This window comes from Haliaeetus albicilla, chromosome 2 (genome assembly GCF_947461875.1).
Source record: "Haliaeetus albicilla chromosome 2, bHalAlb1.1, whole genome shotgun sequence".
Classification (NCBI taxonomy): domain Eukaryota; kingdom Metazoa; phylum Chordata; class Aves; order Accipitriformes; family Accipitridae; genus Haliaeetus; species Haliaeetus albicilla.
Window position 1 is genome coordinate 34,669,857 of NC_091484.1, and position 27,845 is coordinate 34,697,701.

The 27,845-nt window shown below is 38.1% G+C and overlaps 1 protein-coding gene across 1 annotated transcript; it reads left to right on the top strand.

Annotated features, from left to right (window-relative positions):
* Nucleotides 1-5: 5 nt before the first annotated feature.
* DYNC1LI1 (dynein cytoplasmic 1 light intermediate chain 1) lies at nt 6-27,488 on the top strand. The gene is made up of 13 exons (XM_069770674.1): nt 6-249; nt 561-634; nt 12,305-12,421; nt 14,060-14,290; nt 17,635-17,804; nt 18,975-19,068; nt 20,686-20,821; nt 21,201-21,312; nt 22,658-22,717; nt 22,843-22,887; nt 23,869-23,989; nt 24,160-24,318; nt 26,536-27,488. Exons 1-13 carry the CDS (start codon nt 86-88, stop codon nt 26,646-26,648), a joined length of 1,596 nt encoding a protein of 531 aa, XP_069626775.1. The 5' UTR covers nt 6-85; the 3' UTR covers nt 26,649-27,488.
* Nucleotides 27,489-27,845: the final 357 nt, after the last annotated feature.

Below are 27,845 nucleotides of genomic sequence, written 5' to 3' on the forward strand. Positions count from 1 at the left end.
ACATCCGGGTTCCTGTCAGCCGCCGCGGCGCCGCCGCCCGCTCCGCGTCTCAGGGAGGCGGCGGGGCAGGGAGGAGGCAGCGAAGATGGCGGCGACGGTGGGAAGAGCCGGTTCCTTCGGCTCCTCTTCGTCCGGGCTCGGTTCGGCTGCCGGCTTTTCTTCTCCTTCGTCCGCCGGGACGGCCACGACCAACAACAACAGCGCGGAGCTGCGGGCAGGCGGTGATGAGGACGATGGGCAGAACCTCTGGTAACCGCCCGCCCCGCCCCGCGGCTGGGGGCCCGGGCGCGCGCGCTGACCGTTGCCGCCCTCGCAGCGACTCCTTGCCCTGCGGGGGAGGCGGAGGGGGGGAGGGCTGGTTAATCCCCCCCGCCTGGCGTTCAGTCCCCCTCAGTCAGGGAGCCGAGGGGGGTGGGGGGCTCCTCCCCTTGGCGGTGGCAGCTCCTGCCCTGCCCCCCGTCCCTCATGCCTCCCCCCCCCCCCCCCCGGGAGATGGCGAGGGTGGGGGGCTGGGAGGAAGCGGGAGCCCCCTCCTAAGCGTTGTCGTCTCTCCGCGCCAGGTCCTGCATCCTCAGTGAGGTGTCCACGCGCTCCCGCTCTAAGCTACCTTCGGGGAAGAACGTGCTTCTGCTGGGTGAGAAAAGCATCCTGATCCCTTTCCCTTCCCTGCCGCACACAGGCTTCCTCCTTAACCCTCTCTTGGGCGTCTGGAGCTTCTCTTGTTTCGGGCCCGAAGGGGGAGGGGATGGGGGGGGATGAGGGTGGCAAGGTGCTGGCTTAACCCTTTGCCTTCTTCCCTTGCATGTTTTTGCTTCGTTTTGGATATCCAATATCCAGAGATGCTTTAGATATCCTCCTCATCGTAGGTACCTCGCCATGATACCCTCACTATCCTTCCCCCACCCTAGTTCCTTGGGTAGAGATGGCTTGGAAGGGTGGGTTTTTATTGTCTTTCTGCCCCGACTGAGTGTTGACTTGGGGGTACGTGCGGGTCCTTCAACCTTTTCTGAAACCTCTCCCGTTCGTGCAACCAGTGCTGCTTGCTGGTCCTTATGGTGTGTCATACAAACACAAAAATTGCTTCCGTGGCCCGAACGGTATCAATGACGGCTGCACCCAGTTGGCCGGAGGGCGGGGTATGGGCGTGTTGGTTGTGTCCTGCCCACATGCACCGAGCCTGTCAGCAGCAATATCATCAGCAAGTTGTGCAGCAGCAGCGGCATCGTTCACTGCTGCTGGCTTTCATTGTGTTCAGTTATCTCCACCCAGAGCATTAGTCCAACCTTGCGTCTGGCAAGAATTAGAAGTTACAGAATGGGACTTTGATAGGGTGATAATGAGAGACCCAGCTATTATTCAGTGTTGAGGGAAAGAAGAAAAATAATATGCCAAGCAAAATTTAAAACTTCATGGGGGAGGGGGAGAAATGGATGCTCTCAAATGTGTGTGTGTATATATATATATATATTATTGCTGTTGTTATTAGGGGGGGGGGGGGTGTGGGGTGTGGCTGAAAGACTAGTAAATACTACTGCCAGTAGACAATTTAATGAATTCCAGAGGATAGATTTGTTAAGCAGCTGCTGCTTCTCTCCTTTGCCAACCTCCCTGTCCTCAGAAAGAACTGTGTGTTAGTATTTGGAGACATGGTTAAAACCCAGTAAAGATATTCATGTGGACTCTATGCACACTATGATTCTATGTAGTCTTGTGGTTTGTACTCTCTTGAGGTTTTTGAAGTTAGTTTTTTTTCCCCCATAATCCTAAAGTAATCACTGTGACCCTTTTCCTCCTGTTTTCATAAGCTGAGTGGTCACTTAAAACTGACTATGAAGGAGAAAACTGCACAAGGATGATGGGATGGTCTAGTGAACCTGTTACAAGACTACTACCCTTTAATTTGTTGCTTTTTATGTTATGTAATTAAGTAGGATATTGAGATCAGATGTTCTAGTGATATTAAAGAAAGGAAAGATTTCATAATGATTGACAGCTTTTTATGTGATATTTTGAAACTAAGTTGGATGAGTGTCCTTGTTGAAGTTGGAAGGTTCTTCAGGCTGTGATCCTTGTCAAGAAGATTACACTCTTGTTTTTCCTGTCTCTTCGTAGTCGGGCAATCCTTAGTACTCAATAACTGAAGACTGCTTCCTTCAGAACTAGAGGAAGCACCACAGAATGTTTCCAAATACTCATTTAGTTTGTGCTGTTTAATCTGTTGTATAGAAACTTTTTTTTTTACCCATTTAGGTAGAGCTTATAGAATGACTTAATGTAATACTTTCTTTTTTTTTCCCCTCCTTTTTTTGACGGAGGCATTTTTTAAAATATCTGCAGATTTGTAGAAGAAATTCTGTTTCTTTCTTAGGAATTGCATTTTCTAGAAGGCTGCGGTCCAAGGGAAGAAAAAGTTTGGCATGTGTTTAGGAAAAAGAGCATCAGATCTGAGGAATGGCCAATGAGGACCATGGTCATGTTCTTTCTGAGAATACCTAATATATGTATTACACTTTGCTGTTCACTTGCAAGTCATGATACTGCTTCTGAAGCACACTAGCATAGGAAAACAAGAGGTCTTATGTATTCTGTATTGCATGGATTCAGTATGTGAAGTTCTGTCTCTTCAGGTTCTTGAGCTGTGTGTTTGCAATTTCTCCACTATCTCGCACTTCCTCTATTTTTAAGCTTTATTTTTTTAAATAGTTTTGTACTAGCTTTTGTTGTTAATACAGATTGCTTCTTGCCCTGTCTATTTTCAGTTTCATCATTCTTTGAATAATTTTAAGCAGGAATTGTAAAGCTGACCAGGGTCTTGATGGTATTCACTCATTTTGTGGTAGGCAAATTTGCAGTATAAACAGTTACATTGGTAAAACCTTCCCAGCTGAAACATGATATATAGTGACAATGCTTATTTTCAATACAAACTGCATTAAAACAAACAAACAAAAAAAACCCAACCCCTAAGCCTCCAACCTACCCCCTGCCCCCTACCACACCACCACCACACCCCGCCCCAGAAAAACCAACCAGAAAACCCCACCACTTAGTGTTCTTTTGTTTGCTGGGACAAGTTTTCTAATTTGCCTACAGCATTTATATTTTTTCAAACCCTGCGTATACTTGTATGTCTAGTTGTTCTGGGAACCTGGCTGTGTCTGGCATGCTAATTCTGCTATTTCAGTATTTATTTTTAGCTATGTTAACACCTCATTTTTAAGAACCTGGAAAGCAGTTCAAGACAACACAGAAATAACTAAAGGAAACTGGAATCCCAAATGTTAATCTCTAGATATGGCACATAGTTTTGTAAAGTGAAGGTTAACATATAATACTGGTAATTCTCTGCTCAAAATCAGCTCCCCAAAATTAATTAACTTATTGTTTTACTTCTCCAAAATCATTCACTTTTTTTCAATAACTAATTTTCTGTGAAGACTTAAAACTTTGATTGGGACTGCATGTAGCATAAAAGCATTTTTGTGTTCTTGTATGAACAGATAATAAAATGCAAACTTTCCTAAACTTTTCTGTAAGGCAAGTATGCTCTCCTTTCTAAGCAGTTCTGTCACAGTGACCATAGCTACCTCATTTAGCAAAGTATACCACTAGAAAATGTAAGATGTCCCTGCTTTTTTAAGGAAATTGGGTGCTCTCAGTGGCATTTCTAGGTACTTTTTGCAGATAGCCAAAGGAGTGTGTTTTTGTTGTTGTTGCTGGTCTTTTTTTTTCTTTTTTTTTTTCTCCTGGACTGTCTCTTCTGCTCACTTGGGTAATAAAGGTAGCTGATCAGAGGAGATGCATTTGGTGAGTGTGATGAGAAAACTGATGCTTATAACTGGGAGCTCTCTTGTTCGTTCTCTTCCTGGTATATCTGAACCAGCAAGTGGAATAGAGGGAGCAGCTAAGAAGTCAGTCACCTTTGCAGGTTATGGATGGAATCCATAGTGCTACAGAATGTGTGACAGCTTGGATTCAGAGACCCGAACTAGCCATTTATCCAATAAAATGCAGCATGCGTTCAAGCAGTAATGTTCTAAGTCATTCCAGGATGCACAAGAAAACAGGCTCCCAGCTTGCAAGTGAACTGAATAGTTGCTTTCTATCTGGCTTTGTATTTCATACATTCCTCTGTCTCTGAAGCATAGTAGATTCTCTGCCCGCAGTTCTCATGATGTCAAACCATTCAGTGACACATGTACACCTGACTTAAGGTCTGTTGCACACTTATGCTTTTACTGAATCACTAGCATTTTGGTTGTCTTTATGCATTTTACCCCACTTGATAAAGGCTTTGAGTTTAGTGGGCAGTGAGTGTTCAACTGCTTTGTATCCACATTTTCTCTTTACCCTAGACATCTCACTTTTCAGGGCCAGGCCTGTTTGTTTGAATCTTTGAGCTCTGTTCCTGTCCAGTGGCTGTCAGGATGCTTGAGAAGAAGCTTCCACAGTCTACAGCTAATTTACAGGTACACTTTTCTGCGTGTACATGTATTGGGAATGGCTTTCATTGTAGAAAATGGTACACCTTGAAGAGCAGTTCTAGCTTGCCACTTTCTTCTAGTGGACCCATGGAATGTAGTGAACTTCAAAATTAAGTTCTGATACAGCAAACTGTCATGAGAGTATATAAAATCAATATAAAATTTGCTTACTTAAATTTGTACTCAACACTATAAAAATTACTTTTCCAGTTTATTTTTTTATTCAAATAGCTGAAAGTTTCACTGTGATCATTTTGTCATTACAGCTGATGAAATACTGCTTGTTGATACAGTCCATATTGTTCATCTCAAATGTTTCTTAATTCTCTAGTACTGCAGAAATTGTCAGCTTCTTTTCCTCCTCTTTTTGCAACTTCTTTGCCTTCTACAGGCGATTAAAGCCTTCCAAATGTAGCCAAGTTTTGTTTCAATCAGCAGTGTTATACTTCTAAAGTGTCAATTGTTTTGATGGGGCATTGACCTAGATAAAATTCTAATTGCTTGTTTTGCAGCTACATTTTTTTAGAACTAAGTAGTACTTCTTCATAGTGTCCTTCCTGCTGTAATCCCTTTCCAAGAAGCCAGAATTATGTGGATGCTGTGTAGTAAAACAACACAGGAAGTTCTGAAATTCTTGAATTGCATTTGTTTTAATTTGTCTCTGCTTTGCCAGAGGTGCTGCTGATTACTGGATCTATCTCTGAAATAGCTCTGAAGGTGAGGAACAGTGAAAGGAATTGTGCTTCTGTGTTCTCCAGGCAGGTTAGTGGCAGGAGTACCAATAAAGGTGTCCTTTTGATAGTAACACGGGATTATTCTATATACACTAGGTGACTTGCTGCTGTGTTAAAGGAGAAGGCTTGCATTAGAGATGTACGCTGTTCATATTCACTATAGAATTGTCTGCAATATTTGGCTTTCTCTGACTGTGGCTTTCTCCAAGCATAAGTAACACTGTTACTGCTGTACCTGTTTTCCACAGTCAGGCCATGTATTCTTGCGCAGTACTTGACAAAAGGCATGCTGGAACAGTTGTCTACAATCTGCTTTCTATCATGGTGTAACGCAGAAGTGCAATTAAGGTGGTCCTCAGAAAAGTTATTTAATTTTTCAGTGCCACAAAGAAACCGAATGAATCGTATGTGTGTGGGGGGGAAACTTAGCTGGTAGAGTAAAACTTAGAGGAGAATTTTTTTGTCCAATGAGTAAATTATAATTTAGTGCCAAGTTATTTGAAGACTTGATATGACCTACTTACTGTGAACTTCCATGTTGTTTTGAAGGATTCTAGAGAAGGATCTCATCAGCATAATTAATTTTGTTCTTCAGTTCCCTGAAAGCAAACTAAATTTGGCTTACTCTGATTATTTTGGTCTTGTTCTGCAAAAGGCATTCTTCAATTAGTGTAAACAAGTCTCTTTCACTAATAGGCGGCTGTGGAAAAGGCAGTTATTAGCTTGTGAGAAGTATTTTATCTTGAAAATAGCTCTAATACACATGTGCTTGGTCCTAGCAGGAAGAAGACTGTTATGCATCTACTCCACTGTGTTAGGATTCAGACATTCCACATGGTGTAGAATAGAGATCGCTCTGTGATTCTGGGAAGGCATCTTTGCCCTGTTTGATAACTAAGGTTTGGGTTTGATGACTTTGTTTTATCATATTTAAGTAAGGTGGGTTTCTTCTATTAATAAAAATAGTCACTATTTTATGTTAGCAATATTAGATGTTGTGAATTGTTCTATACAGAAGCTGTCTTTTGTTTTGTAAAAAGTATAACGCTAGTTCACAAAAATATGCCTTTTGGTGGGTGGAAGGGCTTAATTAGGACCATTATTTCTAGTTTTGCTTGGCCTTGCTTGAACATTTTTTTTTTTAGAGAGGAGTTGTATAATTCCCATATCAAGCTGAATTTTAATTGATGGTTTTAAAAAGCAAGAAAAAAACCTCCATCAAGGAGCCAGTAGGATTATAAATTACACACAATTAAGTGCTTTTCCAGAGCTTTTCAAAGAGCTGTTGGAAGAAAAAAAAAAAAAAAAAGAAAAAAAAAAAAGAAAAAAAAAGAAAAAAAAAAAAAAGAAAAAAAAAATCAGAGCCCTGGATGGATGCAGGGCAGACCAACAATACTGATGACACAAAAGAAACATTCACTTCTTGCTTCTTTGCCTTGCCATATTTTAAACACACTTAACACTTTACAGTGGAGAAACAATTTAAATAAAAAGTCAAAACTCATGTCTGTCCTGGAGACAATACACTGATGGCTCTTCCATGTACAGACTTCTGTGATAAGTAAGAAATTTCTTGTTTTAAGACAAGTGAAAATCTAGTCCTGTTTTCATTTTCTAAACTGAAATAAATGTGGAAATAGCATGAGTAGTAAATATTCTCCATTTTAAAATGTTTAATTGAAAGTTTAGAGAAGCTCTGTAATAGAGAGCCTAAGTTCTCTCTAATGTGGTAGTTTATGGTTGAAGAGTTTAAGTAGCAGTTCATAGATAAGTGCCAGCTTGTCTGCATTCACAGGTGATTCATTCACCTCATTGCCCATCCTTCCCATTTATGGGTGACCGTTCTGCTAAATTCTGTATTGTAGGAGAACATTTAGTGATACTCCACTTTCTGCTCAGTAAACGTGCTTTTTACCTGGAGTAGTGAGAAGGGAATAGGCTGGGCAGGGTTTTGTATTATGGCTTCGTGTACCTTTGAGGGCAGCGACAAGAAGGATGTCATCAAACTCTGTTTTGTAGACAGAGTAGCACCTTGGACAGAGAAGCTTTGACAGGCACAACCCCAAACTTGAGCTTGTCAGAGGAGTGAAGTGTAGCAGTGTGGAGATAAAAATGAAATGGCTTTTGTTTAGCTGAGTATAAGACATCCCATTTTGTTAACAAGATGGTGAAATACTGTGTGTAAGCAGATTGGTTTGGCTTTGTTTCAACTGCTTCCTAGCCCGACTCTTCTGCAAAATTAAATCTGTTGTCCCTCTTTAACTTGGGTTCAACTTTGGTGTATAGCACTGCTTGCTAGAAGCATCATTTCTGTTTCCTCACTGTAGTATTAATGTATAAGTGCAGTTTGATGTAATGGAGAATTTTAGTTCTTTAGGATTTACTCTGGAAAAGGAGGACCTTCTATGTTACTTGCAAAAGAAGGATGCAAAGTCTTAAATTTGCAACGATCTACTTGGGTGGTTTTTTTTTTTTTACCTTGTGTTGTGGTTTAACCTCAGCCAGCAACTAAGCACCACGCAGCCACTCACTCGCTCCCCCCCATCCAGTGGGATGGGGGAGAAAATCGGGAAAAGAAGTAAAACTTATGGGCTGAGATAAGAAAGGTTTAATAGAACAGAAAAGAAGAAACTAATAATGATAACACTAATAAAATGACAACAGTAGTAATAAAAGGATTGGAATGTACAAATGATGCGCAGTGCAATTGGTCACCACCTGCCGACCGACACCCAGCCAGTCCCCGAGCGTCGATTCCCCGTCCCCACTCCCCAGTTCCTATACTAGATGGGACGTCCCATGGTATGGAATACACCGTTGGCCAGTTTGGGTCAGGTGCCCTGGCTGTGTCCTGTGCCAACTTCTTGTGCCCCTCCAGCTTTCTCACTGGCTGGGCATGAGAAGCTGAAAAATCCTTGACTTTAGTCTAAACACTACTTAGCAACAACTGAAAAAATCAGTGTGTTATCAACATTCTTCTCATCCTGAATCCAAGACATAACACTATATCAGGTACTAGAAAAAAAATTAACTCTATCCCAGCTGAAACCAGGACACCTTGCAATTATATATCAAGAATTGTGTGTCAGAAATGCTTTGCTCTAAGCTTATGTACGGAAGTGAATTGTTAATTTGATTATCACGCAGTTAGTAATAAAGAAGCTAAAGGATTTTCCATCTCAAAATTTTGGAGGGAAAAGGAGGAGGATGATGACTCTTTTTGAAGGTGCATGAGGCTCTGTTTTATATATTGCTTCAGTAGTGCTTTAAAAGAAGCCTGTTTCATAATATTAATATGCAAAGGTGTTTAAGACTGAGGAATATGAAACTTCCCTTTCGTCTGGAACTAAGGAGCATTACTTTTTCATATACTTTAGAGATATCCAGAGACAACAAAAAATTAAATACGCTTAAATGTCTTCAGGTTTGCAGTTTCAAATGCCATATAGTGTGTGTGTGTATATATGTATTCTTAGAGAAATTATTTTTTTTAAAAGCATATGTAGTTTCATGTATGTCCCTGGTAGTACTTAACACTAATAGCATTACTATGCTGTATGTTATCCATCAAATCTAAAATAGCTAATAGACTTTAATTTCCTCACAAATATTTACCCTCTCTTCTGGTGGAGAGCAGCTTCTATACGTACTAAAGGCATTACAAGAAAATGTTTTGAGTTTTGAGAAGTCTTAAAAGCTAGCATTGTATGCGCTTAGAATTAATTTGCTAATGAGATTCGTGATAACTATTCAGGAGTTTTAGATAAACACTGGTTTAAGATTGATTTGTATTTTGATATTCTTGCTGAAGAGTAACCACATAGCAAAATTATACTGCTACTCTCTCCCAGCATAACTCAATATATTCAAAGTGTGTTGACTTTTCAGGTGTTTTATACTGAAGACTTTAGGTTGGAAAAAATAAAGTAATAACAAGGATGCAAATACATTTTCAGCTGTCACAGTTTTAAAAGGCATATGCAACATACTAAAAATAGAAAGTAGAGGTAGATGGAACCTCAAGTCTTAGCATGTTCTCTTGACCAAGGCAGTCATCTTTACCTAACTTTTTATGATGAATTGTGTGGGCAAAAAGGAGGAAGTCCTTACGTCATATGCAATGGTCCTGGTTTTACTTTCTGATGGCTTTTTCCATAATATTGACTCTAATTTGTCTTAAATCTGTTGAGAACTCCAGATATCCTGTGGAATAGGGTGCATTTGGCTAGGCAGCTATCTTGCACCCTTGCGAGTCGTCCTATTTGTAGACTAGTTGGTTTATGCATTGCTAACTTGTTTTGGACCACTTGTCAGTATTGCTTTTAACCCTTTTCCCTACAGATCTTTTAGTTTCTCTTGTATCATTTGCAAACTGTACTATTCTCTTCATTTACCTGAGTAATTAATGAAAGTAGTACCAATCCCTTCAAACTTCACTGATGCATCATTCTGGCTTTCTAATGAATGACAAGCGTTGCTCTCTGCATGCAGTAACTTGTATGATATAGTTATGTATGTCAGTGATCCACCTACGTGATCTTGCTGTTTTGAAATGGGTGGGTATTTGCTAAGGAGAAGGGAGTAGAGAATCTTCTTCACAGAACGTGTTAAGTAATTCTGTGATGGAAGGCTGAAATGACTACTGTGTGTGCCTATGTGTCCAAAGGCACTAACTTTACATCAAATCAACTTGTCTTATGCTGTACTTGATAAATTTTCTTTCTGTGTAGGGTCTGAATATAATTACTGCAAAAACTCAAGGAGGGAAAATAAAATTCCAGCTCTTATTTTGCCATAAGATATTAACTTAATGGTATCAAACTTCAGTTTACTTCAGGCATTTGGAAATACAGAGGTGGGGAGGAAATCACACAACGCACAGCTGTGATAAGTAAGGGGTTTGTGGGATGTATATTTCAAGTTTGCCTGTATTGTTTAGTATGAGCACTTTTAAACAATAAAGTTGCATAGATATTAGCATTTGCATAAATATGTTTTAGTTTAGACTGCTTAAGTGTATCTTTCATCACATTTAGAACTTTTCATAACCACAGAAGTTTCTTAGACTTAAGTTGCAGCCACTTTTGTTAAGAACTGGCAGATGTACTTTGCAGAAGATGCTAAACTTTCCCAATGCAAACAAGTTGTAATCTTTATTGCCACCTATGTGAAACAAATTAGTATGCAAGAGAGCTTAGCTAAAGGTCAGCTGTTCTGAGAAACTATGAAAGCTGTTAAGTGCAACCTCTCTTTAAAAGGAATAATAAATTTTGTTTCGTCTTACCTTTTGAGCCTTCTGCTGGCACAAATTAATTGAAGCTGCCTGTTCAAAAAGGTAGAATAACAGAATGAATCATACAGAAATTGTTGGCAAAAGCAACTTCAGCAGCATAACATGTCAGTGCAGCAGCTCTTAGTAAAGTCTCGTTATTTGTAGATGACAAATTTAAGAAGCTTGGATAAGTACTTGGGTGAGGGCAGAGGAGGAATTGTAATTCATGTCTGGTGATGAAGCTTGAACTCTTCACTTCTTGGGCAGAATTTTTATTTAAAAGAATATTTTCATAAGAGGAGGAAAAGCTTCATGTATGAATAGAAAATAGCTGTACTTTCCAATGCTTATTTAAAACTAGCTATAACTGTTTTCTTAGGTGCATCTTTATTTAATATAGTTAAGGAACTAGTAAAAAAACTCTTAAATGTTGAAAATGTTGAACTGATAAAACTTCATTTTTCACTTAACTTCTCTATACTTAAGACCAGAACTGTGCCTTTTCATTTCATTGACTATAATCCCCTGGGCTACTTAAACAGTCGAAACAGTCTTGTGCTTTCTGATAGCTTCTAGACTATTAGTGAAATCCAAACGTAAAGCTGAACTCTAAAGACTTTATGCAGTAATCTTGGGAATGATACATTGAGTAAATTCAAAATCAGTCTATCAAAGTATGATTTTTCTGCTCTTTTCTGTGGTTATATCTGTAGTCTTTTTAATGTAGCCATAATATTGTCTGTAAGATCATGGTCAGTTCCCTTTAAAAGGAAAACTTCATTAGGTTTAGCAGTGAAAATTCCTGTCCTTGAACTCTTCTCTTTGTTATGTAGTTGAATATGTATGAATATCTCTCCCTGTATAGGAGAGACTTGGAAAAATATGTTCTGTTTGGCATAAAACTGATAAGGTACTACTTAGGAACCTGGTTTTAATCTTAATTTTATAACCTGTGAGTTGAGTTCCAAGAATTTTCTGATGTCTAACTGTTACGTACCCATTGTACTGCCAAATTGGAGTGGCAAAACCCGGCTTCGTGTCCAGATTCAGCTTGGTTACTCTTTTCAAACTGGAAGAACTGCAGGTGAAGTTTTCCAGCTCTGGGACATGTGGTTAGAAATAGAAGAGTCCCTGGCAGTAGCTGAGGTGTTTACACTGTGCTTATGCTGTAAGGTTCACTGGTTATCAGAGCTACCTTTGGAGAGGAGAGAATAGGAATGAATGGATCTGGATTGCAGGCTTTTCACTGTGTGTGTACCCAAATACACATGTATTGTAAGGTAATGGGCTTACTGTTTGTCACCACCTTTTTCATAAGGTTTCTTTAGACCTGTAACAGAGAAAAGATTCAAAGAAACCAACCCGTAAAAGCTAAGGAAACAGATTTGCCTTATTCAGCCTGGTGGTCTGTGCTGTTTGATATGAAAGAGTTCTAAATTGTATTCTTCTGATTGTAAGATGAGCTTACCGTGACTTGAACTCTACTTAAGAAAGACTTTGTTAACGTTTTGGTTGCAGTTGAAAAACTGAAATTGTTAACTAGTCCTTAAGGTATCTTTTTAAACATATGTATAAAAGCCTATTTCAGATAGGGTAGTTAGTGGCATAATTGCATTTATCAATAATTAGAAATAAGATTTGAAGCTGAGGCATGCACTTTGAACAGATGGATGAGTTGGGCAATGCCCACTATATTTCAAAACTTTAATAAGCTCAGTCACCCTGTTAGTATATGGTTTCCTTCTTGCCCCAGGTGGGTTTTAATATGTAACTGTGATTAAAGATTGAGCAGTATTTAACTTCTGTCTCTCCAGGTGAAGATGGAGCAGGTAAAACTAGCTTAATAGGAAAAATTCAAGGAATAGAGGAATACAAAAAAGGAAGAGGAATGGAGTATTTGTATTTAAATGTGCATGATGAAGATCGAGATGGTAAGTTTTATTTCTAGTAATACCTTAAGCCAATTTGAAAGCAGTGGTTCAGTAGTATGAAATTTTTGAATGATTGTGGGATGTTTTTCTTTCTTTATAATTTGCAGGACTCCAGCTTAGGCCATGAGTGATTTGTATCATGAGGAAGTTTCTCAGTGTAATTCCTTTAGTAGGTACCATGAGTGACCGCTTAAGTGGTAGAGGAGGAGAGGAACCAGTCAAAAGAAAAGGCTGAAAAGACCAGGGAAGCAGTCTTAGCTGCAACATTCTGAATGGATGTGCATTCCTCAGGCCTAGAGGAAAAGGTGCCTAGGCTCTTGCCTTGCATCTCAATTATTGTAGCAAGTACTAATCTTTTTGAACATACAGAGAAATCTTTGTCTTGGTGGTATCAGAATCTGCAAGACTATGTATCATGTATTGATGGGTAGGAAAATGTGCACAATACTAAAGGAGATTTTTAAAAACAAACAACAACAACAACAAAAAAACCCAAACCACCAACTGAAAAATTTGGAGGAAGAAATAATTAGGAGCAGTGTTTCAACTGCTTGAGTTGGCTTATGGCTAGAAGGTAAAAAAGATGTTTAAGATCCTGACCCCAAATACCTGCAGTTATAGAATGGATAATTGATGCTTATGTATGGGGAAGCAAGGGAAGGAGTGTGACCAGAAACTGTGGAGGTGTGATGAATTATCTAGAGGCAATACTTGGAGACAGTGAAGTGTGAATAAGGACATACTGGGAGCTGTGGGGGGAAAATGAGTACTCTTGTCTATACTATAAGAACAAATATAGATAGAAGGAGAACCAGAAGTTGGTGCCTTTTGTTTTTCTGAAATCACCTGCTTTCCTGACTTCTGTGTTTGGCTATTGGTCTTGAAGATGACTTGACCAGGGTTAAGAGGATTGGGAGTTTGATCTAAATGTCTTCCTCAGAACTTCTGTAACAAGTAATAAAAACTTACCTGAAAGCAAAATGTTATTAAGCTATCTAATTTTGAATCAACAGCTCTTCATTTACACTGCAGAAGTGTCTATGAATATTGGAGTATGGTGTTTTGGGGGGAAAAAAAGCAGTGGGATGGTCTATTTGTATGGTGATTGTCCCTTTGCAAATCTGAAGAACAGATGGTCTGTTAAGTCCACCTAAGTCATTAAAAAAATGCAGTTCTGTTCCAGTTTTCTGAAGGGTCAAGGTACATTCTGTACTTTTTAGAGTTATATAGGCATATGACATTGGAGTTTTGAAGGGGAGATGGCGGTCCTCAAGAGATGAGCAGACCAAGGGCTGAGAAGGGATGGCTGAATTCACCCAATTCCTTCCTTTTAAGTTGCATCTTGAAGAAAACATTTTCCCTCTCTAAAATGGTCAACATTAATTGGAAATGTTGAATGCTACATCTGGATTCTCACTTTCAGATAATATATTTAAAATCTTCAGTTATCAGCCATTAAACATCAGGGTTGGAAGAGGAGGAGCTTGTGTCCATAAGCTGCAGTTTGCTGTGTTATGTATGTTCAATTGACTGATCAAACATGTCATTTGCTTTCTTCCTTGTATTTACATGTCTAAAGAAGTCATTTAATAACTGTTTCAAGTAAGTCTCGTAAAATGTTTTTCCTTTTTTTTGTAGATCAAACAAGATGTAACGTATGGATTTTGGATGGTGACCTGTATCACAAAGGTCTTCTTAAATTTGCGATGGAGGCAAGCTCTCTAAAGGACACTCTAATTATGTTGGCAGTAGACATGTCTAGGCCTTGGACTGCACTGGATTCTTTACAAAAATGGGCAAGTGTTGTAAGAGAACATATTGACAAGTTAAAAATTCCTCCTGAAGAAATGAAAGAAATGGAACAGAAGTGTGAGTATTCTGCAAATATGTAGGAATCCATTTAAATCAAATATGCTTAATGCTTTCTGCACCATTTAATCTCTCCATTGCAGTCTCTTTCATTCTTTGGAAATGTTACTTAAATTTAGGAGTTATCAAGCGAGTCAAGCTTCAGATAAGTCTCAAGTATCTATATGGAAAAATACTAGTATTTCTTTCTAACAGAAGTACCTTAATTGGGGGGGGAGGTGCTTTCAGAATGAGCACAGCTGGGTTGAATTTACAATCTGGCTTCTTACAGATTTTTCTAGATAAGACTCTCCCAAGTGAAAAAATTTCTTAGCTTCCAATTTTTTGTTTTACTTATTTATTTTAAAGGCAAAACACTGCATCAGCTTCTTAACTGTTCCTATAATTGGTCAGTCTAGAGAATCTGGGACCTGTTCTCTGCCTATTAAAAGTGTAAATGTTGAAAGGATTCATGACAGCATAGTAATATCTGGGCCCTTTCTACTTGAAGGGTTTTATTATAATTATTATTGACACTAATGCAGCTATATGTTTGCTTTGGCATGGATATGATATGGCCCTCTAGTTTTGAACATGCAGAACACAGATTTTGAAGGATTTGTTAAACTATCTGACTGAACTCAGTAACATCATAGCTCTGTATTACTTCTGGGCAGTCATTGTATTTCCCTTGGGGTACTAAAACATGAGTCTCTCCCATTCATCTCTCAGTGAATTACTACAAGGAAGAGCATTTGAGAAAGCTGTGTGTTAAGATCAAATAGCATGATTAAACTTTGTTTATAAGTCTGATGTTGCTCTCTAGAACTGGTACATTCTTAAGCAAGAGACTGCCAGATTGCTGAATAGCTTTTTCAGAAATGCAGGTTGTAGCCATGCTGTGATAAAGTAGCCCAAAAGGTGACAGTTGTAGGTACTCCAGAATGGGGGGGGGGGGGGGGGGGGGAGAAGTGGTTGTTTTGTTATTCTTTTAAGAGAGATTTGTCTAAGGGAAGCATAATCCTTGAATATCTTCCACAAGAAGAATGCATTTAGGAGGGAGGAGCTGAGCTCTTTTGGGTGTGTTTTTTTTGGTTTGTTTTGGTTTTGGCAGGTGCTGTGTCTGTGTGTGTATTAAACACCCCCAGACAGTTTCAGGATGGGATTTTACTGGATGAAAGTAGTAAGGACACAATATCTCTGTTACCAAAATTTGTAGGCTGATACTTTTGCTTCTTTACTGACTGAGTGAACAGAACAGTAAAACTCGAAGTGATGAAGTGAGTCCAAGAAAAACAGCTGCTCATTAGAAGTTTTATCTGCTCTCTTGTTCTTTTATCATCTGGTCTAATTCTTATAGGTACTGATGGCCTGTGTGTTGGGTATAATAGAAGCCCTAGCACAATCCAGATATGACTGGAAGCTGTTTTTGTTTTAAACCTCCTGTGATGTGGCTTCATGCATTGCTAGGTGGGCAGCAGCTTGACAGTGCCAAAAGAAGGAGGGAGGAATCTTGCTTGCCTGACTTCTGGCTACATGGTCCTACTTCATTCTTGTGTCAGGCTCCATGCTCCTGAGAGGCAGCTGTGAGCCGATTTAACTTGCTAACAGGACTGAAATCTACTGAGGGTTTGTGTGTGTCATTTTCTGGAGGTGTGCTGCTGTGTTTGTCTTCCAGTTCTAGCAACTTAACTCCACTCAGAGACAGACCCTGTGAGGACTAAAACTGGTATGGGAAGGCATTACATGATACATAGCATCTGTGTGTGAAGGGTTGGAATAGCTCTTCCTGTTACTGAATTAATCTGTGTATAATGAAGCCTTGTGGCCTGGTCATTTTAATTGTGTCTCTAAGGGAGACCTGAGACTGTATTTCACAGTCTTTGAGCTGTGATATACTACATCAGTCCTCCTTTTTACTGTTTTCTATACTTGTATAAAGATTAGTGTGTTATGATCACACAATGGGAATTTTAGGAATCCACTGGAGGACTTCTAGCACTAGAGTAGTGTGATTTTTATTTTAGCATACAATTATCCCAGAACAGACAGGATACTATGTAGGAAAGACTCCCTTGAGTGGCAGGCATATCTTGGTGAGAACTCTGTGTTTAAAACACAGTCAGTTTGGGAGGCTCTCAGAAGCTCTCAGACCAGACTGAAGTAGTAGCATTCCATGAGTAAGAGCCTGAATTGACTGTTCAAGTAAAGATGATAATCTGTGCATGTGCTTTTTGTTACTGTGAACTGCAGGATCTGTAGAAAAGTTGAATAATCTTGGCCTAATACATCTTTTTCTCTAGGGTGTTGAAATAAGTCTTGCTCTGTTAGTTCAACTAAAGCTTTTCTAGGTATGAACTCGGAGGGCTTCAATCAGTTTAGTGAAGGTGGTGGTGAATTAACGTAAATCAGGACAAAGTAGTGAGAATGTACTGGAGTAGTTAGCTGCCTGTGTGCATGATGCAGCTGAATTGTCTTGCTGTCTGATGTTTTTTGGCCTAATCAGGATGTGCTACTCATGGAAGAGTAATCAGTGGTGGGGTTTGGTAGTATCCTGTTTCTGCTCTGTGAAACAGGACATGTGATGTGAAAGGTACAGACATTTATGCCTAATATTGCATCCCTGACAGTCAGAATAGTAAGTGACCGTGTAATTAGAGGCTTGGGTATATACATCAGAACCTGACAAGAGAGTTACACTTGAAACTTTATCTTTTATTTCTAATTCTCGTTATATACTGATTTACCCTCCTTGCTAAATTTTAAAGTAGTATCTGGTCTACTGTAAAAGCATACCAAATATTCAATATGCTATTAACTAATTATAAAGCTAGTTAATAACTAATGTTTGTGTATTCTATTTTTGCACATTACTACTGTAGATTCACTGTACAAAGAGAGAGAAGTGTGGACAAAGGGGTTTTAGGTAAAACCTGGTATATGGTAGCAGCTAAGCAATATGTGTAAGGCTTAACTCTGTTTATTCTAACAAACCGTTCCATTAATTTTACCAAGAATGCAAGGAAACTTAAGTCCTTTAGGAAACATATCAAGCAATAATAGTTAATAGCAACTGCCTAGTGGTTTCACAATGATAAAATAAAAATGGTTTAATGTTGTCCCTATGGACAGTTTTATCTGGTCATGTTCTTCTGGCTGCTGATCAAGCAGATCTCAGACTTACTAGTTCTCTCTTGTGCTGTATAGAGCAAGCAAATAGTTGGCTCTTGGTGCATGCTCAATTTTTTCAATGTAAAGAAGCAGAAATACTATACAATCAACGGTGCTAGAGATCAATGGCAGTGGAAATCATTGTTGAAATAATAAAGTAGCTGATCTTTTAATATAACTTTTTTTACTTTCAGTGGTAAGAGACTTCCAGGAATATATAGAACCAGGCGAGGATTTTCCAGCTTCTCCACAGAGAAGAAATACTTCATTACAGGAAGACAAAGATGAGAGTGTGATTTTACCCCTGGGTGCAGATACACTAACATGTAACTTAGGCATTCCAGTAGTAGTAGTTTGTACAAAGGTTTGTTTTACATTTTAGGTTTTTTGCATATTTTATTTAAGCAACTCTGTCAATTATGGATTTGGGGTGGGAAGCCCATGGTTATTAAGTCATTCTGAATATCTTGCATAAGAATTCTTTAAAAATGTTTAATGTTGAAGGTTGATTATCTGCTGGAAGCCCTCATTGCATGTTATTTTGGGATTAGTTTTTCCTTTAGTTCTACCAGTTTTCAAGGAATTGAGGAATACCTCAGACCTGGTGTTGCTCACAGAAGTGAGCTAGTCAGTAAGCAGCTAGAATTACCCTTGATCTCCACAGTCCTCCTTATTCCGCAAATAGTGTTTTGGTAGGTTTTTTAATATTTCTGATCTTTTTCTGAAGATTAATAGAGGGTTCTAGTTAGTAAAGTGCTGCTCTATTGACTTTCCTTAGTTCTTAGGGTGTTTCTGTGATCTGTTTTGGTTTCTGTTAGATATGTAATCATATTCTTAGTCTAAAGAAAAAATGGTGTGGTTCTCTTGTGGCTGGTTTTTTTGGTTTTGGTGTTCCCCCCAGCCCCCCTGACTCCTAAGTTCTCATTAGCATTAAGCATACTACATCTGCAGCCTCTGCTGGCCCACAGTGAAAGAATAAAACTTTTGATGCATATGCTGTTCCTTCACTGGAAGGCTAACCCTCTCATTTGAAAAGCACCTTTCTTCCTCACCTGCTAGCTCTCTTGTTATTCTTCTCTCACACACACACACACACACACTTTTTTTTTCCCCTGCTTCCACATTTCTTGCTTTTGCCTCCCTTTGCAAAGGGCTAGTTAGTAACTGGATAAAAAACACTATGTCTTATAATACCACAGTGTGTAAAAATACATTGGGCAGAAAATAGTGGTGTCATTCACTGGGTCAGTCTTCAGCAGAGACTTTGAGTTATTGCACTGGAGGGGGATTGAATGAAAAATGGCAATCACTAACTCCCAAGTTAGTCCTGACCACAGTACATGCACATCAAGTTATATATTATTTAAAAAAAAGTTCAGTTATGCTTTTGAATTATTTTAGCAGGTTTTTGTTTTTCTCTGCACCACCCACCCCACTCCATCCCCCTTGCCCAGTTGTGAACTGGATATGTAGCAGCACTGCTATTTCAGCAGATAACTGAAAGTGGTATATTAATTTTATATTTATTTTACAGTGTGATGCTATCAGCGTTCTAGAAAAAGAGCATGACTACAGAGATGAACACTTTGACTTCATTCAGTCACATATCAGACGGTTTTGCTTACAATGTATCCTTTAACATGTCATAAAGATGATAATGACTCAATTAAATGTTTGCATTAATTATGACAAGCTTAAAAGAATATCTGCATCTCTGCCAAAGTAGGATGCCACTCCTTTACTGCAGCAGACCCCTACAGGCATTGTTGAATTAAACTTTTATTTTATTTTATTTTTTTGGAGCTGCAAGAGTCTAGCATGTCCCCTTACCATGAATTTGTTTACATGCCTTCATTTCCATATTTAGGAGTCAGTTTGCAAATTAGCACATCTTAGCTGACAAGCTCCCTAAAATAATAAGAAGATAACTCATTTAAGTATGATCTTGCTTCAGATGCACATAAGGCATGTTATTCTTTTTGACCCAAATATGCAGTCTCTTCAGTGTTCAGTAATTCTGCAGGATGAGGTGATGAGGGAAGGAAAGTGTGAATTGCTGTAGGAAAGATCCACTGGCTTCTCTTGTGTTGGTAGAGACAATGCACATAAGCTGTTGCTGTAGTATTATTATTTTTAAACTTCATTTTTTTAAAAGAAGTGTATAAAATACTGTTTAGTGTTGTTTAGTCATCTAAACATGCTGAGATCCAGATTTTAGGTGCCAGTAACATGCCTATGTTGTGTTGTCATCATTTGTGCTGTGGTAAAGGGAAGTTTAAATACTGTTGGAGAGACAGCAGTTAACAGATGGAAAAACTAGTTCAAGAACTTGAGACCTCAGTTGAGTACCAAGACGGTACTCCCTTCAAAGGGCTTCCAAGACCTAATTTTTCAAAATGGAATAATGGGTAATTGTAGTAAGTCTTGTGGATGGAGTAAGACTACAAAATATTAGTAGGAATTAGTCTCTGTGTGTATGCCATGTACAACTTGGAATTCTATTCTAAACTTTGCTGAATGGGAATCAGATCCCATTATATAACTTTCTTCTAGAATTTGAATTGCATGCATGTAGAAATAAATTACAGGGTGTTACTTTGTAATTACAAAAATGCCAAAATTACTCAAAACTTCCATGCCTGCTTTTATTAGTCCTGTGCATAAGCTGTTTTAATTTGATACTGAACCATGCTGGAATACTAAGCACTCTCTTGGTCTTTGAGTAACTGATACAGCACAATTCATTTGCCTTAATTTTGTTCAAAAGCAGGTCATTGTATAATGTAAGAGCTTGCTCCCCTGATTTAAAAACCCAGGTGTGGAAGTGGAAGATCTTTGGCATTTTTGAAGCTACTAGTGTTAATGCTGTAGTGTCTATGTTGCAGGATGGGATAATGACAAGGTATAAGAATATGGCATGAAAGCTTTTGTTCATTAAAAGCAAAAGACAGTTTTGAAGGCATCATAGTGAAACTGTTGGTATTGTGGGCTTTGAAAGTGAGAAGAGCCTGTACTTTACTCTAAAAGCAATAGCTGAGTTGGCGTAAAACAAATGCAGAAAGAAAGATTTAAATTACTAAATAGCTTATTTAAAAAATTAAGTGTTGGAAATTGTTTGAAGTATTTGATTTTGTATTCCCCCTCTAAATTCTACAAAGTAGATAACATTTAAACTAACAAAAAAGGGTCACTTTAGTATCTCTTACTAGCCACTAAACTGAGTTTTCTTTAACAAGTCTATTCAGATGGGGCAGCACTTATTTACACTTCAGTAAAGGAGAACAAAAACATTGATTTAGTGTATAAATATATAGTCCAGAAGTTGTATGGATTTCCTTTCAATGTACCAGCTGTTGTTGTGGAAAAAGATGCAGTATTTATGTAAGTTATCTGCATTATGATGTGTATATGACTACAAAATGTACTTGTGCAAAACCCTAAGCTGCATATAGACCCTTTTTTGTTTACGCTTTTTGAAGTTCCTTTTAACATTCTCGTGAGTTGGAGTTTAGTGAGTGCCAGTGGATTGAGATTACAAATACTTGCTGCTCCAAAGAGAAATGTTAAACCCAGAGGTTTTGCTCTTCTCTGCTATGGTGAACCAATCTCTTAACTAGTTGTATTAATCAATAACTAGCCTGTATGGGAGAACGGGAGCTCTGACAACTTTCCTGGCTTTCAGTTCTGTGCAGTTCAAGACTGCATGCAAAAATAACCTGAAATAACAATAGAATTTAAAGCCAAATAATCCTTTATCTAGTCCTGCAGGTTGGGATAATGACAAGAAGATAGGAATATTGCACGAGAACTTTCAGACACTAAAAGCAGAAGATAGTTTTGAAGATATCATAACAAAACCACCAGTCAGAAAGGTAAATGGAGATGTTTTGGCATTCAACTTCTTACCTATTTATTTACCTGTCAGTTTTTTGACTGTTTCTCTTTCTTTGAGACTTTGCTTCCAGTTTATCATGACAATGTGATAAACCATCTGGAGTTTTTCCTTTTTGTCTTTTTATTTTGTTCTTAAAAGTTCTTCTTTAGTTATCAAAAAAATCATTATGTTTTTCTGTTCTGTGTAGCTCTTCTCCAGCTTACACTGGGTTTTTTTTCTGCCACTGTTACATTGTATTTTTTAAGAACACTCCATTTTGCTCCAAGTTGCCAGTAACTTTATAATGCTTTCCGTTTCTCCTGGAGTATTTAAAATAAGAAAGCTTGAGACAGTGTAAAATCAAAAATAAACATGTGAAAACAGGTTTTACATATATTCAGTATATTTTCTCTCTCATACTATTTAACAAAAGGCTTTGACAGAACTACCTGAAAACATATGTGAGGTTGTTGAACAAAATGCCAGCAGCAGTGGACCCCATGCATACAGAAGTTATTGAAAGCGAATATTTCTATGGCTTTTTCTACCAAAGCTAAGAATTTGGGACTCATCGTATTTCCAAGTGTGAATTATTTCATCTGAGAAAACTAATACTATGTCCTTTCTGCCATCTTCAGGGGAAAAAAATCAAGACACCTGTAGTAGTGTGTTAAATGAGTGTCCAAGCAATATATAACTGACAAATTTTTGTGCATGCTTATAAACCTCAGGCCTGGATTATAAACTTTGATATTGGTATTTGCCATGCTTGTTTTGGCAAAGTTTTTGTGGTGAGCTTATTTGGAGGCAGAGTGCTTGCACTTTGATGCATAGAACTGGGATTTGAGATGTCTTTGCCCAGTTCATATACCAGTCTAATGCAATGCAGGTGAAGAGTCACTTTTGCCATAGTTTTATATAAAATAATACCAAGGTGGGGCCTTGATCAGTTAACAGAGACATGAGCATGCTGCAGAGTGTGTGCATCTGTGAATGTTTCTTACTGTTCCTGAGACCCCAGAATGTGCCTTCTAACCATTTACTTCATTCCTCTTTTATTGAACACTTTAATGAACTTTTTGATGGGTCTTTCTACAAGTACATTTAGAGACTTATGCCTGCCAGGTCAAAGGAGTTAATGATGCTTCTATTTCACTTCTAATTAACTTAGCTTAAATGGAATCATGAGGTAGCAGTCCTAAATATACAAAATGTGGTCTGCAGTATCATACTATTTTACACATTTACTTAATTATTGAATGACTTGGTCATATACAGGAGGTATAAAAGGAAATACATTTCTTTCTTTTAGTCAAAATGATGTTAATGTTTTTGTATTGCAGTTTGTTCATGAAAAAGAAATTGTAGCAGAAGATGACCAAGTATTTCTTATGAAGCAGCAGGTAATTTTCTGTCTAGAAAACAAGCAGCCAGTGTTTCATTTAACAACATTCTCCATACAAATTTGAGGTTGTATTCTTAGTCACTGTAATATCTAACACTACATGGGTTTGTTTGTTTTTTGCAGTCACAGTTGGCGAAACAACCACCTACTGCTGCAGGAAGGCCAGTGGTTAGTAGTAAAAATTTTAAATATCCACATGAAAATTATTCACTTTCATATATTGAGAGGGTTCCTTGTTTTAGTTGCATTATCAAATATTCTCTGATCTAATGTTTTTTAAACTACATAGTATTTAAAGTCTGCGTCGTATACTGCCCTAAAATTACGACACTTCTTCACAGCTAGTCACGACAACTTGTATTGACAGCAAGGGCTAAATGTCATGGCTTTACTTTTCATATGTTAGAATGCATCTAAGCAGTTAGTTGACTCTCCTTTCTGTCCCAAGAGTATGCCAGGGGAGCGCACTATGTTGGCTGAATTGCCTTGGTGAATTTTATATCCTAAATTTGGCACTATCTCTCTAGGAATATTAAGACTCTGGCATAAAATTAAGGTCAAATGACAACTATGACATCTACATTTAAAATACAAATAAAATAACTAAAAAGTAACACCAGTTTAATGAGGAGCATGTGATCTTATAAAGGTTAGCTTTACCTCTTTCGATGAACTGCAAACATGACTTGTTACCCTTGAAGTAATGAATAATGCTTTTTATCCTGGGTTTTGTTTAGTCCTTTCCACAGTATTGGTGGTATGTGTTGTCTTTCCAAGAAATTTGGTGTAGTTCCTCTATGATTTAATCAGTGCAGTTTTCATTATGGTCAGAGGCGCTATTGAGTAACAGATGGATTTTCAAGTTTCTCATTGGGATAAAATGAAAAGCTTCACTAGTGCTTTTAGTTGCACTAAAGTTAGTATTTTATAGAATGTTACACAAGTTTGAAAAAAACTTGCACACAATCAGCAAAATCTAATCCTGTGTCATTTCAGTTGCATGGGATACTACATTATTTAAAAAAAAAAAATTAGGAGCTGTGAGAAACAACAAAATGCTTCATTTCATGTACTCTTACACTGCATGATCTAATTCTGTAGAAGATTGACCAGTTCAGGTTTGGATTTTTTTTTTTTTTTCCTCCATAGGATGCCTCTCCAAGAGTTCCTGGTGGATCTCCTAGGACACCAAATAGATCTGTAACATCAAACGTTGCCAGTGTTACACCTATCCCTACTGGATCAAAAAAAATTGATCCCAATATGAAAGGTACCTTTTCTTACGAGGGCACAAATGCAGTTGGGGAAGTAAAATAGCTGCTTTGCCTGCTTTCTTTAATATGCTTATTTAGATTAACACACTAAATCAGTATTTACTTAGAAAATCTGTTTTGTTTTGATTTTGTGGTGGTGTGGTTTTTTTCCTCCCTCCCCTTGTAGCTGGAGCTACCAGTGAAGGAGTCCTGGCTAACTTCTTCAATAGTCTCTTGAGCAAGAAAACTGGTTCCCCTGGCGGCCCTGGTGGTGTTGGTGGCAGTCCAGGAGGAGGTGGCACTGGAGGTGCTGGCAGCAACCTACCACCATCAGCAAAAAAGTCAGGTATGATTAATGATAAAAGATCAACTCAATCTAAATTGAGTGGTGGATCATTCCTATCAGTATTGTTTATCAGAAGTATGAATGCTACTATATTTAACTGAGTGTTTTATTGGATATGGTTTTTGCTTTTGTTTTCACAGCAGTTGAGTATTGCCTTTTCATGGCTCTCAGAGGATCAAAGAAGAACTTTTCATGTAGCTGTTTAAGCATGAATTATGTCCACATGAGTTCTTCATTTTTTTCCTTTGCTCCCCACCATCATAATAAAATGGCTTATGCTATAAGTCACTTTTAATACTATTCAGTTATACTGGGACTTAATTTCAGGTTGATTTTTTTTTTTAGCAGTACCGTCAGTGTTAAAACAATTTTAAATTTTGTTTTGCTAGTGATCTAGCTCTGATGTGATGAAGGCTTGGATTGAGTTTGGTGAAAGCCTGTAAAAATACTGTATTTTCTGTTGATAGCCTTTTTTATATGATGTGATTAATAATTAGTATTAATCTAAAAATGTCTAATAGTGACTGCTCTAAAGCTAGACACAAGATTACTCTGGTGCTTCTTGCTATTCCAGATTAAAATGTTTCTGTATTATTTAAGAACATACCTATACAGACATCTTCCCTCCCCACTTCCCCAGAGGTTAGTAATGCTGCACTTGAGTGAGAATGCTGGTGTTTCATTGGTACTTGACATTAGTGTTTACTTTTATGTAGTAAGAGAAAAGAACACACTTCACACTAACATTTTGTGTAGACTGACCCTGAAAATTTTTTTACATGTGTGTACTTCCCTCTTTTAAATGGAAAGCTCAGTTGGTTGAGCAAAGTTTATGAGTACTTCCTAATCTGCTGTAGGCAAAGTCAGCAGTGCTAGTTTGAACAGCATATGGAGATTGTTCAAACAAATGCAGCTGATGCAATATGTGGTGCAGAGAGCACCCACTGAAAATCCTATGGGGAGTGGCTGGCAGCAGGTTCGGGTGATGCCAGGCAGATGGAGGCAGCGCTGCAGAAAAGTGTTGTGTCCAGGGCCATGGCAGAAAATTCAAGAACAGAATTAAACTACTAAGGAGAAAAAATGTTCTCGGAAATTTCCTAATATGCAACAAAAGAAAAGTTAGAATGTAGCCAGTTTAATGTTGCAAAGGACAAGGTTTTCAAGGAATTACCATAAATACCAGTAACTTTGGCTTAGAGGTGGCCTCTTCACATTCCCCAGTATTTGCTGTCTTGTGTTTAGTGTTATCTATGACACTCACACTACAAATCTGAAAATTGGCTGTTAAGACAGTAGTTTGGGATTAGAGAATTACTTTTCCCCTCAGCAGCTATGGGAAATTACTCTGCTTATTAGTTGGAATATTAGCTACTTGGATACTGATACAGTATTAGCTTTTGTTAAATGATTTGAAGAACAGCATAGTACATCTGGCAAAAATTAGCTTTGCGGATAGTTCCTGTTAATTTGCATCTTCAGAAAGGATGCTGGGGCACTGCTAAAACTACATGTGTGTCAGTTTTCCTTTACAGCCTGAGATACTATGTACACTTTTCATGGTGTTAGACTCTAAGCTGCCTTTTCCCATACGGTCTTCTCCATTCTTGTGATAGAACATGGCAGGATAGAAACCTAGACTGGGGAGTAAGAGTAAAATGGTGGGGGAAAGAAATGGTGTATTTTAAGCTTGGATCAGGTCTAAGTGTGACTATACAAATGTTTGTGCCATTCCAAGGCAGGGAGGAGGTAAGCAGGGGAGGGGAGAGAGGGATTTGCCATCAGCAGGTCTGTGCACACCCGTGAGCAGCGGTGCCAGGTTTATGCTGACCAAATATGTAGAGCTGCTGTCACTGGTCTGTGGTCCCTGATTTACATTCAGAATTACTTAAAATACATATGATGCAGAAGGTTGTGTAGAAGTATTCATAACTGCTAGCCTTAATACACTTTTCTGTATTTTATACTTTACATAACTCTTCATATACTGACAATTAATATATAATTATGGAAGCTTCTTTGAGGAATTGGAAATATAGAAGGATGTGACTTTCTTTCTACTGTTTCCTTTCTGTTTCTTTTGAGTTTTGGCCTTAGGCCTTTACTCTGCATGCAAAGTGTGTAGTAACAATTTTTAGGATTTATCTGATTTGAGAATTAAAGATAGGCTTTCCTAGAACTGTCTCACAAACATGACTGAATTATACATTTATTTTGTAGGTCAGAAGCCAGTTTTAACAGATGTTCAGGCAGAATTGGACAGAATTTCACGAAAACCTGAAATGGTCTCTCCTACAACACCTACATCTCCTACAGAAGGTGAAGCATCTTGAAGACACCAAATAAAACCAATTGTTCAGTTTTCTGGGATAATTCAAACTTGCCTCTGTCTCTTCCTTCAGTGACTGGAACTAAAGAACTGAAATATCTTTCAGAACACAAACAGTTGATGTCTGTCTGTCTTTTATATGTGTTGCCCAACTTTACAAAAGGGAGCTGTACAGTTGGAAAACCGTTATCACATCATGTAGGAGTACAGTTCACCGTGCAAGAATAGTAAAATAATTTTGTTCTGGGTTTTGTTGAAAAGTCAGTGTAATTCTGTAAAACTGCAAGTATGTCCACTTAAGTGATAGGGGTTGCTTAGAGCAGGAAAACTGATACACACCACAGGCACTTAATTTATATTGATTTCCCAACCTGTTAGGCAAGTTTAATACTATCTTAAATAGATTAACCTCTACAGGAGAGAACAACTACTAGTATTTTGGAAGAGAAAATTAACTGCACAAAGCTGTAACAACAACAAACTCCAATTATACTTGAATGCTTCATTTGGAGTATGGTTAAAAAAATGTTTGATCTCCACTGAGATTTACACTGCATTCAAAAACCCATGCAAAAATTCATTCCAGATATAAGACTAAATTAGTGGCCAGTTTTTTGGTTTTTCTCTTTGATTAATTTCAGACACTGAATAAAAGATGTATAAAGAAAAAGCAGAGGTGAAATGTACAGATTATCAGTATCCAGATTTGTCTATATATATATGGCTCAGCCTTAATGTCCCCCATTATGTTTCCCATATTAGTTACGGTTTAAAATTGGTCATCAAAACTGTAATCAGTTAATAAAGTATTCTCTGCATTCAAATTTAAATAACTTTCATTGAAGTCATTGAAGCCATCGTGTTCTTTTTTTGTTTACAGTTAAATCTAAGGATGTGGTATAAAATGTCTTAAAACATGCTTTTATATTTTACTCCTCAGTGAATAATATTGCTGGTAGATATTTAAACTTCCTTAAAACATTGTTTCTGGAAGGAAGTGGGCAAGTCTGCAGTGTTTGTTCCTAGGAGTAAAACTAGCTGATCTGACTTGGGCAGTTTCTGCGGTAATGGGTTTTAAAAGCACACTAGTTACACTAAGAATCCTGCTGATGACTCCAGTATATTGTCTAAGTAGTTGAGGGAGGATAGGACTTAAGCTTTCAATACACAAATGTCAAGCATCACTGTACTGTTCTGTGTG